Source organism: Symsagittifera roscoffensis, chromosome 3 (genome assembly GCF_963678635.1).
Source record: "Symsagittifera roscoffensis chromosome 3, txSymRosc1.1, whole genome shotgun sequence".
In the NCBI taxonomy this organism is placed as follows: domain Eukaryota; kingdom Metazoa; phylum Xenacoelomorpha; order Acoela; family Convolutidae; genus Symsagittifera; species Symsagittifera roscoffensis.
The window spans coordinates 24,818,899-24,835,110 of record NC_087064.1 but is presented as its reverse complement, the minus strand read 5'-3'; the positions used below and the strand labels follow the sequence as shown (position 1 = coordinate 24,835,110).

Genomic DNA, 16,212 nt, shown 5'->3' with positions numbered 1-16,212 from the left:
GAACTTATTACCATGGATGGAACCAGCTCAATGTTCTGTCAGGTTTGGCTCAAATAGGATTCTCAAATGAAACGACTTAGGTGAGAACTCCCCGGAACGCACTATGTATACGCTGAGCTATATAGCTGGTATTGCTAAGCAACTATACTGGCTTTATACTATACTTTCATACTTTCAACTTTAATGCTATGTACCATTATTATCCTCCACCCCCGAAGGAGCGAGAATCGGAACGAGCTTAACGAGCGGCCGAGTGTAGTTTCCGGAAACGGTCCATAGGTTTGCGGAGCGGGCGTTGTTGCCTTTGCCGTAGTTTATGGATGGAGCCAAATCAATATGAATTCCGCCAGTCGTTAAGCAAGTAAATAGAAAACCCCAGCGTTTCTCGGAAGATCGACGAATGGTTACATGAAATGGTCCAAAATAATGGACGCTGCAGTTCGAGAACGGTGGCTGGCGGTAAACTAGACGCTCCGCGGGAAGGTCAGACATCATTGGAGTAACTGTTTTTGCTTTTTGCTTTCTACAGCACACCCAGTGTGTTTCAATAGCTCTTAGTGCAGATCTTAAGCGTAGTACAACAAATTGCTGATGAATGACGGAACAAAGGTAGTCGACGGACTGATGTTCGTGCTTAATGTGATAAAAACGGAGAAACAATCGGATTCGGCGATGGCGGCTATCCATAATTATTGGATGGCGAGTTTTGAACGCGGTTGCGGAGAGACGTTGGATACGGCGGTAGATCTAATTAAATCGTTCGGCCCGATAAAAGGCGAATACGATGATATTTTCCTATATTTTCCAGCTGCTAATTGTTTACTTTCAGCTGGAACTGACTCTAACTGCAAAAGTTGCAAAATTTTTTCCTCTGAAATGACAAGTTCTGCTGGATCAATTATGGCCTTATCTGGCGATCTGAAATGTATATGCTTAGGTGAGAGTCTCAACATATATGCGACCTGTCGCTTTATCTGGGAGAAAGAGCTGTACTCGTCCCAAAAGAAGGCAAAGTCAGTCGAAACTGCAGTGCACGAAAGATTTGAAGAGACCTCTAAGCCCTCATTCAGATCGCAGACCGGACCATCCAGTCGAACTTTCTCAGTAACTTCCCCATTTAGATTGAAAGGCCAATCCAAAGTTTTCAAAAAGGAAGGGCCGTTTACCCAACTGCTTTGCTTGAGGGAATCAGCAGTAGTACCTCTAGTTCCGGTATCAGCGGGGTTGTCTCCACTCAAAACATGGAACCATTGGTCAATTGATGTTGACTTCAGAATCTCGGCTACTCGATTGGCTACAAACGCGGGCTGTTTGCTTGTCGAGTTCAACCACTGAAGGACTGTTGTGCTGTCAGTCCAAATGAACACTTTGGAAATACTCAGTGTCAGAGCTTTCTCGATATCATTCTTCAGGCGACTAGCAAGAAGCGCAGCCCGAAGTTCCAACTTCGGAATTGAAAGGATCTTCATCGTGGCTACTCTTGCTTTACCGAAGACAAACGCTCTTTGTCATTTGGAATCGGCGTTTTTCTGAGCTCGAAAGAATGCTACAGAACAGAAAACGTCCAATGAGCTGTCACTAAACATGTGCAGCTCAACCTCATCTACTGTGAAGTAAAAATAGCAACCAGGTATTTTGAGCTGCCCTAAAACTGGCAAGCCAGAGTGCCATTCAGTGAATCTGCGGCACAACTCATTTGGCAGTGGGTCGTCCCACTGTTGGCCACTCAATCTCCAGATATCTTTCAGTAGCAAACATGCGCGTACGGTATACGGGGCGACAAGACCTATGGGGTCGAACACGGAGGACACAAAACTAAGAACCGATCGCTGCGTAACAGAGTCTTTGAGTTCGCGGTTGACTCCTCTGCTCACAACCAAAGTATCGGTGACGTGGTCCCATTTGAGACCGAAAACATTCGATGCTGTTTCCGGATTAATCGCATCGGTAATAATTTCCTTACTATTGTTAGCGCTGGTCTTAGGGAAATTTAGTTTCAAAGACAAACTCGGAACGTTGCTAATTAATTTTGTAAGAATAAACCCAACCAACTTAAGCAGTTCAACTAAACTGCGACTTACCATTAAATCAGTTTCTGGATTTTTCACAGACACAAGGTTGTCATCCATGTAAAAGTTGTTTAGCACGGCGTAAGCGGCATCGGGGTAACGATCTTGATTGTCGACGGCTGTTCGGCGAAGAGCATAGTTAGCACATGTCGGAGAATCTTTCGCTCCAAATATATGCCTTGTATATTGAAATACACTCACATCTGATGTGGGGTCCTCTCGCCACAAAAAATGCAAGGAACGTTGATCGTTTTCTAGTAAGCCGACCTTCATAAGCATCTTCGATATCGTCCTCTCGCCACAAAAAATGCAAGGAACGTTGATCGCTTTCTAGTAAGCCGAACTGCCTTCGATATCTGCGGAAATTGCGTATTTGTGCTCTCGGAAGAGCCTTAAAACGATTAAAGGTTCTGAAGCAGATCGAGGCCGACGAGAAGGGAGTTACTCAGTGATTTGCCGTAAAACTCAGAAGCACCGTTTAAAACGCGCCGAACCTTGCCGGGTTTGTTCGGATTTATAACTGGGTGGTGCGGTACCTACCATTTTCGGTCTGAACGGTGTTTTGAGTCGTGAGGGCTAACCGGGACTACGTAACCCTTCTCGACATCATTTCGGATATCTGATGCGTATTGAGTTTTTAGGTTTAAATCTTTCTCTAGACGCTTTTCAAGAGACTTAAACTGGACCAATGAAGAGTAAAATTTATCGGAAAGATGCCTGTTGTCATCAGCCCAGAGCATTCCGATAACATAACGGCTGCCATCATGAAGCGTGGTAGAGTCAAGAATTTCTTGAGCACGTTTATCAGCTGAGGAACGGGGATCAGCTTGTTTAAACGTGCCATACGATTCTAGCTCGTACCTTTTCTTCTTTTGGTCAGCAAGTGCTACGTCTTCAATATTTCACTTGAAAGTGGTGGCTCGAACACCAATTGGTGATAGAAGTAGGCCACTGAGAACCCAGCCAATGGGCATACGGACAGCGACAGGAGTATTTTGATTTCGTCTTTGGAAGTATTCGAGAAGCTTGATTGCATGAAAGACATCCTGCACTAATATCATCTCAACGTCGGAATAGTTGTATACAATAGGTTGAATTGGCTGCAGATGAGGAAACCTGTCTTGGAGAATGGGAACGTCAATGGTTTTGGAACCAACGCTCAAACTGTCTTTCACAAACGGCGTAACCCTTAACGAGTGTTCATGGTGGTCGAAATTGGCAAAAACATTCACTTCGACTTGTTGCGTGGGAATTGAAGCTGTTTACCAGAATATCTAGCTTTTGGCCAGTTAAATTTAAACGCTGTGCTAGGCCTGTCGAGACTCATGAGTGGGTACAACAGGAATAGCACATTACAAAAGCAGTGGTCACGTCTGTGTGTGAACTTATTTCCAATCGAAGCACAGGAAGGAGTCCCGTTAGTTTCTTGTAAGACGGCTACATTCGATGACGCAGTTTGCGGTTTATTCCGGTTCGGCGGGGCGGTATTGTTTGAATTTGATTGGCTTGTGTTGTTGCTAATGATTGAATCTTTGTTTGCAGGCCTTACGCTGAAAATTTTCTCAGCACCATGCAACAAGGCATTATGGGTGCTTTCACAACCAGGTTTAGTGCATTTGCGGGCTTTAGGGCATTTTCGGAACATGTGGTCAGGTTGCAAACAAGCAAAACACAACCTATTTTGTGCGGAGAATTGAGCTCGTTGAGTAGGGGTCTTTTCCTTAAGTACAGAACAACTCCCGAGTAGGTGTTTACCCTTGCACTGGAGGCACGGAGCATAAAATGGTTTTTCAACTTTTGAAGCAGCGGCAAAAACTTTTATAGGTGGTTTATGGAAACTAGTCTTTAGAGTCTCCTCAGGTCGTGACTTACTCTCACTCACACGCATAAATTCATGTGCCTCAGCCTTGTCGCGGAGCCAATCATTAAAATCTAAAACGTTTGACTGTCTCCAACATTTCTTTACAGAGTGGAGAGACCACGAATCTTTCATATTTGGAGGCAATATTGAAATAACTTGATTCAAAACGGATGTACTCTTCAAGTCGTACTCATACCCTAACGATTTTAAAACAGCGACAAGACTGGATATACAGGAAGCAAAATTGATAATGCTTTCTGAATTGTGCATTTTGAGAGGGGGGAAATTCGAAAATTTTCAAGATGAGCCGCCACAATCGTCTGTGGTTGTCCAAATTTCCTCTCCAGAGTTTTCAAAGCGTCCTTGTAGAACATTCCACTGTAAGCGAATTCGGCAATTGCATTCTTCGCTTTGCCTGAAACGAGGGTTTCGAGATATGTCAGTTTGCATCGATTGCGCTTTTGAACTGACCAAACCATTCAGGCCACTGCAATGGATTTCCGTCGAAAGAAGACAGTTTTCACTCAGGCAAGGGACCTTTCTGGCTCAGTGCCAAGATTTCAGCTAGATCTTTATTAGTGATTGATTTACTGCCCGAGGACGTAATTGGGCCAGATTGTTTGTTCTCTTTTGTATAAGGCGCCATCAGCTGTTTCGAATTGATAGCAGCGTCTACAGCATTAGGATTACTGACATAAAAAGTTGTTCCTCCGCTAGAGAACGGGTGCACAATCAATGTTTGTGTGACATAATTTGAGTTAGGGGCAAAAGTGACTGTTGAAGGATTGAGAGGACCAATGTTAGTGGGTAAAAGCGGTTGGTACACAAAATTCGCAGAATTATTTGGGAAAAAGGTTTGTTGAGCAATGGGCATTGAGCTAGTCCGGATATTAGAATGATGAAAACTACTCTGCATCAATAGGTTTCAGTTGTATATGTATTCAAAGGTAGCTGTTCCTGTGGCTCATACGTACTTTTTATATTTGGATTTGGTAAGCTGACACTTGTATTTGATGTATGAGGGACGTTAACTCTCTGTGAGTTTATACACTTGGTTTCGAAATAATTTGCACTTGGTTGAGAGTTGTGAATCATCGTAAGATTTCTACTGAAAGGCGGTTCAATACCTGAAAATGACAAGAACTTGGAAGCAGGTTCCAGGTTGACACTTTGGACTGGCGCCACGGGCTGAACTACTTCCTGAGCTGCGAATTGAGTGTTCACCCAACTTCTTGTCCGGTCTTCCTCCGTTTGGTTCTCCTGAACGGCCCTCGCCAATTTTGACCTGCTACGACAAAGTCCACAGATTTGAGAGGTTTTTTCCAGATATTCAGCCTCTTCGATAGTTGCTTCAGCTAGCTTTTGACGGCTTTCCTCTACAACCACATCAAGTTCAAGTTGACCCTTCATCGACTGAATTTGGATCTCTTACTTTTTCAAACGAAGCTTAGCCTCTGCCTGGCGTTCAACTTCCTCGCATCTAATTTTTGCAAGGGCTGCCTCTCTTCGACGCTCACTCGAAGTCATTGATGCAATCTTAGAACGCTGTGAAAGGGGTTTCTTGGAACGGACGGATTCGCTTGGCGTTGGGGTTTGTGCAATTTCTACCTGGTCCTCTCGAGGTTTAATTTAAAGTAATTTTTAGCTAGACCTAATACATCGTCATTTTTTCAGTGATAGATCCTAGGTAAAACTCAAGTTGATATATTGTTTCAGCAGCGTTGTTGCTGTGCATAGACAAAGATTTAAGCTCATCATTTTTTCTATAATTTTTTGTAAGCAAATGCTAGATTTTTCGATGTACGTCTCAATTTTAGCTGGTCCATCATTCGCACCCACATATTCCGTAATTTTGGCATGGTAATCGAAAAGATTTGTTTCCAATTCTTTGCTGGCAAGATAAATTTTGTTTAGCTTCTGGCCGAGATCAAGCTCCATTTTGAAATATTTGTTTTTTGTTCTTAAACAAGAGCAAAGAAAAATTAGTGTCGGTTGACGGAATCAAACTAAAATCAATTTAAGTAGCCGCGTCCTATACCGAACGAGAGGATCCTTGCAAGACTTCTACGAGTCTCGTTGCCTAAAGAACAGAAGGACAACAAACTACAAGATTGAACTTAAAGATGAATTTAACTAATGAAAAAAAAATGCAAGATTTATAATGCCTAACAAATGTTAAATATTCTTGGACTGTTGTCATTTGTGAAATCTCATGCTTATCTGCTTTTCTTTTCCTTGAAGTTGGTCGACGACTTTTAATTTTATTGATAAGTTCAGACAGATTGTGGAAACAATGTCGAATGATTCTCAAACTTTTTATTTCTAAAAACGCCGGAGGATGAATTAAATCTCTGTTGCTAGCTTTTCTTTTTGAGATGAAATATTTGGTCATATCAATGGTTAATATTCCTGTTTCAATCAAACGTTCATAAATATTGGGGGTATTTTGACGGTGTACGTAAATAATTGCTGATATTTTGTTTTTATGTTCTTTTAAAACTTCAATTAGACTTTCTGGTGTAAGTGGGTTATCGCTGTTTGATCTATGCTTGCTCAATGAAATATTTATAACATCGAGCCAAATCATAAAATTTTTCTCTATCATACATTTTGGGGAATTGCTTAAAAGATATTGAACAGTCTTTTGCCGGTTATGTGCATTCAAATTAAAGCTTTAAACTGTCGTCGAGGCGATTTTGTAGAGTTAATGGTAATGTATTTACGGAAATATGGAAAGAACTTGCAGCAATGATGAACACCATTGAAAGTGATTAGCGATACGGTTGTTTTAATGGAAGTCAATTTATGGAGTCTGTTGTTGAAAAGTCGTCACATAGAAATAAAAAAAAATTATGACGATAATAATTTTAAGAACCCTTAGCTGAGGGTTTATAAGTTTCGACTAAGGCTTCGGTTCAGTACTATTTAAGTTAACGCGTACGGTTTATCGGTTAAACTGAACGACGTTACGGCGAAACGGTAGTAGTAACGGTCGACGCATCTTTCCTCCTCCCCATCTGCAAAATTTTACAAAAGAAAAACTTGTTCACATTATTCGATTGTTATGAACTCGTGTGATACGGACTCGTGTGAGGTGGGGGGAAAAGGAAAAAGAGCCGTTTTACGTGTTATTTTGGGTATGCGTGATGTTACGCTATAAAGTATGAAGAACAAATCTGTTCACAGTTGTCGGTTTGTTCACCACGCCAATTTTCATTGCATTATGACAACGTTAAATAAACTTTTCAAAATTGAATTTGAAAGTAGGAGTTCTTTTCGTACTTTGGCTTTTTGTACCTTTTTGTACCTTTTAGAAGGTTATTTATTAAGACCAAATATGTTTGCCACGGCCTCATTAGTCCGTATGCCAAACATACAGCCCGAAACTTATGTGAGATAGGGGAAAAGGAAAAGGAGCCAGTTATATGGTAAACAGTCACAGGTAGAAGAGCCTGCTTTTGTGGAGTTCAAATTAAACTTTTTGGCTCTTTCTACTACCCCTTTGCAAGTTTGTACTTTCAGAATTTTTGCTCATATTGCCCGATTGTTATGGGAGCAAGGGCTCTTTTTTATCCCCCACATGATACAATCATCCTTTTTATGGTGTAACTAAGGGTTTTACAAAGCTAAAGAACAGAAGGACAACAAACTACAAGATTGAACTTAAAGATGAATTTAACTAATGAAAAAAAAAATCAAGATTTATAATGCCTAACAAATGTTAAATATTCTTCGACTGTTGTCATTTGGGAAATCTCATGCTTATCTGCTTTTCTTTTCCTTGAAGTTGGTCGACGACTTTTAAATTTATTGCTAAGTTCAGACAGATTGTGGAAACAACGTCGAATGATTCTCAAACTTTTTATTTCTAAAAATGCCGGAGGATGAAATAAATCTCTGTTGCTAGCTTTTCTTTTTGAGATGAAATATTTGGTCACATCAATGGTTAATATTCCTGTTTCAATCAAACGTCCATAAATATTGGGGGTATTTTGACGGTGTACGTAAATAATTGCTGATATTTAGTTTTTATATTCTTTTAAAACTTCAATTAGACTTTCTGGTGTAAGTGGGTTATCGCTGTTTGATCTATGCTTGCTCAATGAAATATTTATAACATCGAGCCAAATTATAAAATTTTTCTCTATCATACATTTTGGGGAATTGCTTAAAAGATATTGAACAGTCTTTTGCCGGTTATGTGCATTCAAATTAAAGCTTAAACCTGTAACTGCTTTAAACTGTCGTCGAGGCGATTTTGTAGAGTTAATGGTAATGTATTTACGGAAATATGGAAAGAACTTGCAGCAATGATGAACACCATTGAAAGTGATTAGCGATACGGTTGTTTTAATGGAAGTCAATTTATGGAGTCTGTTGTTGTAAAGTCGTCACATAGAAATAAAAAAAAATTATGACGATAATAATTTTAAGAACCCTTAGCTGAGGGTTTATAAGTTTCTACCAAGGCTTCGGTTCAGTACTATTTAAGTTAACGCGTACGGTTTATCGGTTAAACTCAACGACGTTACGGCGAAACGGTAGTAGTAACGGTCGACGCGGTATGCGGCCGAAAACGGGGCGAGACGAGCAAATTTTTAAAGATTATCCAACCACTGGAGGAAACCGAGGTAGGGATTCGCTTAAAAAAATTTTGCTCGACACGATTGACGGTTTAAACGGTTAAACGGGGGAGACGAAAACGGTGTTTTCCGGCTTTGCTCTAAATTCGGGCAAAAAAAATTTCACAGCAAAAAGTACGGTCTTAATCGGTTTGCAATTAACAACATCGTTTGTAATTTTACAGCAAAATTTGAAATGTAGCAAGTCCTAATAATGACAAAAAAAACTACGAATTATAGCATTCATAGGTCAGGCTATAGCATAATTGAGTTGAGAAACGGAAAAAGAAAAAAAAAAGGGTCGGTCTCACAAGTTTTTTTTGCAGGGAGTTCACCGAGCTTCAGAACAAAAATCCACAAAGAATCCACAAAATACCACTTTTGGCCTTGTGTGATGTCGGCCTTCTGGGTTGTCGGCTTTGTTTTGACTAGGGCAGATTTCGGGATGATACTGCTACAGGAACTGATTGTCTCGACAAAAGTAGCTTGCTGTTGTGGCGAAAGTTGTCGATCGTATCGGCTAATTCACTAACTTCGGCTAAGCTCGGCAAGCGACACCAACTATGTTCTGACTCTTTTCCTGGATTTTTGACTGTTTCGGTTAGGCAGCGGTTTTCTCAAACTCAGATTTAGACAAATTCATCCATTTGCTCTGCTTTATACAACTCAAATCCTATAATTTTTGATCTGGTATGTCCTCTTGATTTCGTTAACTGTGTTGTTTTTCACAGTTTCTGACTTTCGGCCAATCGACCTGTTTTTGATTTTTTGGTCGGTTGCACTAGTTTGAGTTTTAGATCTGACCATTGGCATGGGTTTCGTTCAATTTGAGGTCGCACAAAAATGTACAGATGTATTTTGCTTTCGGATAACAATTCCCCAGTCGCGGCACCAAAATATTCTGGCCTTTTTTATACCTCGAATAAAAACAGGAAACAGAATCGGTTTAATTCAAGAGAATCAATAAAGGCGAATTTTAGGAATTTATATTGCACGGAATTAGCAACCACATTACACGTATCAAAATAAAAAGTGGGCTTGTTCATGAGCTGATTTGTGTGATTTTTGTGTTTTTTTTACAATGAATTCATACTTAGTTCACGCAGTTTAATTAACAGAAATTCAATTGCAAACCAATTTGGAACCGATTAAAATATTAGCATTTTATGTTCTGTCAGGTTCGGCTCAAATAGGCTTCTCAAATGAAACGACTTAGCTGAGAATTGAACTCACGCCGAACTCCCCGGAACGCACTATGTATACACTGAGCTATATAGCTGGTATTGCTAAGCAACTATACTGGCTTTATACTATACTTTCATACTTTCAACTTTATTGCTATGTAGCATTAACACTTCAAAAACGTGTTTGGAATGGGGAAATTGCCGTTTGACAAACTTTAGAGGTTTATAGTAATCTAAACTTAACTTGGTAAAAACCATGTGGCTCTGGCTCTTTTTCCTCCCCCCCCCCACCTTACTCAAACATTAACTTTATGGTCTAACGAGTGTTTTACAAGGTTAACTATGAAAACCAAATATGTTTGTCATGGCCTAGTTAGTCTGCATGTCAACTTTCATGACAATCGGGCAATGTGAACAGTAACTTAAAATTTAAAAATTTGCAGGTGGGAGGGAAAAGGAAAAAGAGCCGTGGCTCTTTTCCTCCCCCCACCTGTGATTTTTTATAAGTAATTTTTTTGTTCGTTTGTCAGATCGTAGATTGTTGCAAGAATTGGCTCTTTTCCAGTTCCCCCTGGCTCTTTTTCCTTTCCTCCTTCCCATCTGCAAAATTTTACAAAAGAAAAACTTGTTCACATTATTCGATTGTTATGAACTCGTGTGATACGGACTCGTGTGAGGTGGGGGGAAAAGGAAAAAGAGCCGTTTTACGTGTTATTTTGGGTATGCGTGATGTTACGCTATAAAGTATGAAGAACAAATCTGTTCACAGTTGTCGGTTTGTTCACCACGCCAATTTTCATTGCATTATGACAACGTTAAATAAACTTTTCAAAATTGAATTTGAAAGTAGGAGTTCTTTTCGTACTTTGGCTTTTTGTACCTTTTTGTACCTTTTAGAAGGTTATTTATTAAGACCAAATATGTTTGCCACGGCCTCATTAGTCCGTATGCCAAACATACAGCCCGAAACTTATGTGAGATAGGGGAAAAGGAAAAGGAGCCAGTTATATGGTAAACAGTCACAGGTAGAAGAGCCTGATTTTGTGGAGTTCAAATTAAACTTTTTGGCTCTTTCTACTACCCCTTTGCAAGTTTGTACTTTCAGAATTTTTGCTCATATTGCCCGATTGTTATGGGAGCAAGGGCTCTTTTTTATCCCCCACATGATACAATCATCCTTTTTATGGTGTAACTAAGGGTTTTACAAAGTTATAAGTATGAAGAACAAATTTGGCTCTTTTTCCTCCCCTCCCCCCTCACCTCACATAAGCATCAATTTTATGGTGTAATGAGGGGTTTTACAAGCTTAAACATGAAGATCAAATATGTTTGCCATGGCCTAGTTAGTTTGCATGCCAATTTTCCTTTGGAGGGAAAAGGAAAAAGAGCCACTAGTTTTTGTAAAAATCGAACAACGCGAACAAAGAAACTATTTTTAAAACATCGGAGGTGGGGAAAAGGATAAAGAGCCGGTACCAATTGCAAGCGCACTAATTAGCTCTTTTCCACTTTCTCCCCACATTTCAATTTTTCAATTTTCTTAGTTTTCTTGCGTAATTTTAGGTGTAAATGCTTCATCTTACGATGCAAGGTATGAATAAAAAATATGTTAACAATAGTTAGTATGTTCACTATGAAAATTTTCACTAAATTATGAAAAGTAAAAATGGTATCTCAAAACTGAAGTTCAAATGTGGGGAGAAAGTGGAAAGCAGCCGGGCTCTTTTACACCCCCCCCCCACATTTGAATTTCAGCTTTGAAAAATTGGGCTCTTTTCCATTTTCCCTTTTGATTTTTTTTTTTCAAAAACTTGCTTTATAAGATTCTATTTAAAATTGCTTTTGGTGTTCTAAACGATAAAAATAAGTACGAAAGTACGAACAAGTACTTAGGTGCTACAAAAATTTTTTACATGCTAATTACTGTATGAACAATTGTTCAGCTCTTATATTTTCTAATTTTACGAGGGGGTAGGAAAACTTGAAAAGAGCCAAAAACTATTTTAACATAATATAACGAAAATTCGCAAGGTGAACAATTTAACAAATTTGAACAAAATTTTTTAAAATTTTTTACATCGTAATATTAGGCGTTCAACAAAAATTACACGTTAAACAACTATAAAAACAGAAACTTTGGGGTGGGGAATGGATAAGAGCCAAGGGTTGATTAATTTTATGTTGTTAATACTCGCGAAATACTTGGAAAAGCCGAACAAATATTGTCTTCAGAGTTATACTTGTAAAATTTGTCATTCCGCAACCCACCTCTTCCGCCCACGACCTCTCTACATTTGCCCGTTATTCATATTTTCAATCAGAAATTGCAGTTGTTAGCGTCCAAAACTACCGAAAGCTTCTGATTGTTGTTTCAAATTGAAAGGCTGAGTTTCTAAACCTGCTTTTCAGTGTGATGATTCTCAAATTAGGTAATATGTAGGATCGGATTTTTTCCCTTGAAATTTATTCTTTCTTTAATCATCTTATGATTTTTGGCCCAGATAAAATCACTACATAGTTTTATTCTATCCTCATTTTTCTAGGGTTCTTCTTTTAGAACTTGCTTCATAGTTGCGTTGCGCATGCCAGCCAAGCTAAAAAAAACTGGTTAGCATGAACAACACAAGGCCAAACTGTGCATTCTGTGCATTGTAAGCGGATTCCAAAACAGGCCAAAATCAGAATTGTCGCGGAATCCGCAACTTTGCTAATTTTCTTTCAATTTCTTCGCTATTTTGGATTCCACAAACAAATATCTAAAACACTGTACCGCTCAAAATTGCTCCAAAAGTAGGCGATTTTGCGTAATTCGCTACCGTACGTGAGAAATCCAGAACAGTTTGTAGAATCCAAAAATAAATGTCAAGACATTTGTATAGTTAAACTGAGCTGCTGTGGATTCAGCAACTGTAAGCGGAATCCGCAAATTGTAAGTGGTATCCGCAAATTGTTATTGGAATCCGCGTTTTGTTCGCGGATTCCGTTTACTTATTTGTATATATGTAGTATAGCGTTTAAAATTATATCTTTTAATTACTGGTCACCAGATAAATCTATCTCAAATACTAAATTATTCAACAACCAGTTGAAACACCAACCGTTTGGTTTCAATTCCTATCAACCCAACTTCGATCTCAAATCCTGTCAACTTCAATTTCAACTTCGATCTCAATTCACGAGAGTAGGAGTCTACTAGATTATCAGTATTTGGGGTTTATGCAATCACAAATATTGAACTAATTCGGCGATTTGCTGCGCGTTGTGTTTCCATACGCTCCCAACCCAATGACTCCAAATATTGAACCTATTCGGTGTTGTGTTTCCAAAATACTAAGAGTCGACATCCGCCGATTTAATTAACAACCTTTTTAGATTTTTTCGTGGATTCCGCTGACAATTTTTAAGTCCTTGCCATTAAATTCCGTATTGTTATAGATAAGAATTCCAGCTTTTAATTGTTCATATGCAAGTTTAGTAAAAAAACAAAGTTTTGAACCCACTTACAGTTTGCGATATCCGCTTGCATTTGAGGATTCCGCTCACAAATTTTGCCGATTCCACTTACATTTGCAGATTCCACTTGCATTTGCGGATTCCACTTACATTTTGTGGAATCCACTTACAGTTGCGGAATCCAGAACTAGCTATAATGGCTTGTTACCGAATCCGCGACACAATGAAAGAGCCGACAAAATTTCCATTACAGGTATTTGTACGCGGAATCCACGGATGTTTTTTGTTTGGAACCCACTTAAATTTTGGAAAATGTTTAAAGTTCTGTCTATGGAATCCAGGAACATACAGACACAAAACTGTGCGACTAACGAGTGCACAGTTTGGCCTCGTAATGAAGCAGAACAAGGCTGCTCGTATATCAGAGCTAAATCCTGAAAGTTCCGGTTGCCGCTTAATTGGTCTCGAATAATTACTGGTTAAAAATTTTTGTAAAACTATAAGGTTTGGACAAATTCGAACTTCGAACAAATTTTGAAATTAAAACGACAAATTAGCTGGCTTAAATTAAAATTGAAACAATTTTGTATCATTAAACACTCAATAATAGATCACCACGCATAAGTGAGTCGAGTAAAATTCTCATCATACATCAAAAAGTTTTAGCGCGCATAAATTAGTCCGGATCATGTCAAAACGGACAAATTTTAAATCCCCAGAAAATTAAGAAAAGATTGAGATTTAGTTTTTAGTTTTTTGTTTATTTTTGATCTCTATTAATCAATATCCTCAATAAGGTTTTTCGAAAATTGTCGTTAAAAACTGCCTTTTAGATAGCCAAAACTTGACTGAATAAAAAAAATAGAAATGAAAAAATGTTTCTTCACTTTCTTCGAAAATTATAAAAGTGTCCCCCTCTATATTTTTTCCGTCTTTTTCTTCGAACAACGTGAAAACTGGTCTTATATCTAGTTAGGAGGATAGAACACAGAGTAAAGGACCATTAAATGAACTGTTCAGCTCATCACGTAGAATCACTGTTGTGCCTCTGCTTAAAAGCTACAAGCAATTTTTATGGCTATTTTTCTGGTCTGGGTAATGATGCTTCGTTCTCTAGCAACGAGCACGGATCATGGTGGGTTTAACAAACATCTCACCTCTCGAATGAGAGGCGGAGATTATCCACTTCATCGCCGCTCTTTTTCCAATGTTCCTGATAATTTCAAGTTTGAGCAAAATTGAAAAAAAAACTAATAATTAGATAAAATAAAAGCTAGCTTTCAGTGAATTACAATAATTTTTTACAATTTTTGATAGTTTCTACCATGTAATATTTGATATCCGATTTGTAAAAAAAATTTGAAAAAGCAAAATTGAACAAGCTTATAATACAATAATACAGAAGCCAGCTTACAAGGAATTTAAAAAAAAACTTATTACGCAATAAAACAGAAGCCAGCTTGCAGTGATTGGCATTAGTTTTTTGTTTCAAAATTTGATAATTTTTAACTTATATTACCTTATATCCAGTTTATTCTTGATTAGGAGAACCAGTTGTTTGGGGAAACAGAGCAGAATGTTGCAACCACAAAATCTGAAGTAAAGAAGTGCAAAAACAAGGGAAAATATTTTAAAAATACAAAAGAATACATTCCGTCCAACTTTCCTGAAAACTATAGTTTTGAGCAAGTTAACAACAAAAATAAAATAAGATAATATAGAATCCAGATTTGGTGATTTTTATTATTTTTGTGGTTTGAAGATTGACAATTTTTAACATGTGATATCTGATGTTTGATTTATATTGAACTAGGTGAACAACCTGCTGGGCAATCAGCGTAAAATTGTTCGTCCATATTATCAGATGCTAACAAACTCAAAATTGAGAAAAAAAATGCCAAAAAATTGTAAAATGCATTATTTTTTTTAATTTAAATTTTGATGTTTTTAATATAAATTGTTTGATATTCGATTTGGAAAAACCAAAAAACTTTAAAACCTAATTTTCTCTCCTATTATTAAGACATTTTCATGTTTGAACAAATTTTTTTAGAAAAATTATAATTTGATAATATGAAAGCCAGCTTGCAGTGAAATGCATTAATTTTATGGTTTAAACATTGATAATTTTAACTGTAATATTAATTATCAGACTTTATGGTTTAAAATTTCAAGTTTTCTAACATTTAATATTTAATGTAAGTTTTATATTTAACCAGGAAATCCAGTTGCTGGCTCCGGCTATAATATTTGAAGAAAAGCGAAAAGCGAAATAAAGAAAAACAAAAGAAGTCAACAATTTTTTTTCCTTCCAGCTTTCCTGGAGTTTTTTTAAAGGAGATTCAATTTTTCTGTATGGCACATGTAATTTTTGGAGTCAATCAGATTAAATTTCAAATTTTTGATTTTTTGGCAGCCAATGGCGGCCATTAGGTTTTAACATGATATCACACAGAAATTTTCTGGGTTACCCAGAGTGTCATACAAAAATATGCCATCTTGCACCATACCTCCTTTTATATCCAATTCGTGACATGGTTGGAGTGCAAAAGCTTAATTTTTGGCAACAAACAGAGCGTATATTTTGCGAAAAAGCTATTAGTACATTTTGCTTCACCAGAGCTCTCCAGAAAATATGTTATAATATCTAAAAAAGTATAATTTAATCATTATCAACTGTGCAACACTTTCGTGCTAGAAGTTGAATTATAAAAATTTAGCGCTTACATACAAACCTGGAAATTTCATTCAACATTTATAAAAAAAATAATTGGAATAATCGGAAGAATTGATGTTTCGATTTGCGGGCATAGATGTTTTTGATGAAATTATTTTAGTTTTTTTTGGTGAAAATATTTTGATTCTCTAGTAACATTTAATATATTCTCACAGACCTTGTTTTTTTACATTTAAAACTTCTTGAATGAACTGAACTTCTAAAGCATCTCCAAATTCTTGTAAAATTAAGTAAAAAGTTTTTTTGGTGAAAAAAACTGTATGATTTTTGGATCTCAAAGCCTCGA

General features: G+C 37.7%; 2 protein-coding genes across 2 annotated transcripts in view; both read right to left on the bottom strand.

Moving 5' to 3' along the window:
* The window catches only part of LOC134841515 (leucine-rich repeats and immunoglobulin-like domains protein 2), a 441,437-nt gene that overhangs the window by 151,439 nt on the left and 273,786 nt on the right, over positions 1–16,212 (bottom strand). The gene's annotated exons all lie outside the window — the stretch shown is intronic.
* On the bottom strand, positions 690–1,469 carry LOC134841638 (uncharacterized). The gene has a single exon (XM_063857671.1). It carries the CDS (start codon positions 1,467–1,469, stop codon positions 690–692), a length of 780 nt encoding a protein of 259 aa, XP_063713741.1.

Excerpts from the sequence above, each read along its gene's own strand:
- LOC134841638 (XM_063857671.1), bottom strand. The coding sequence starts at position 1,469 with ATGAAGATCCTTTCAATTCCGAAGTTGGAACTTCGGGCTGCGCTTCTT.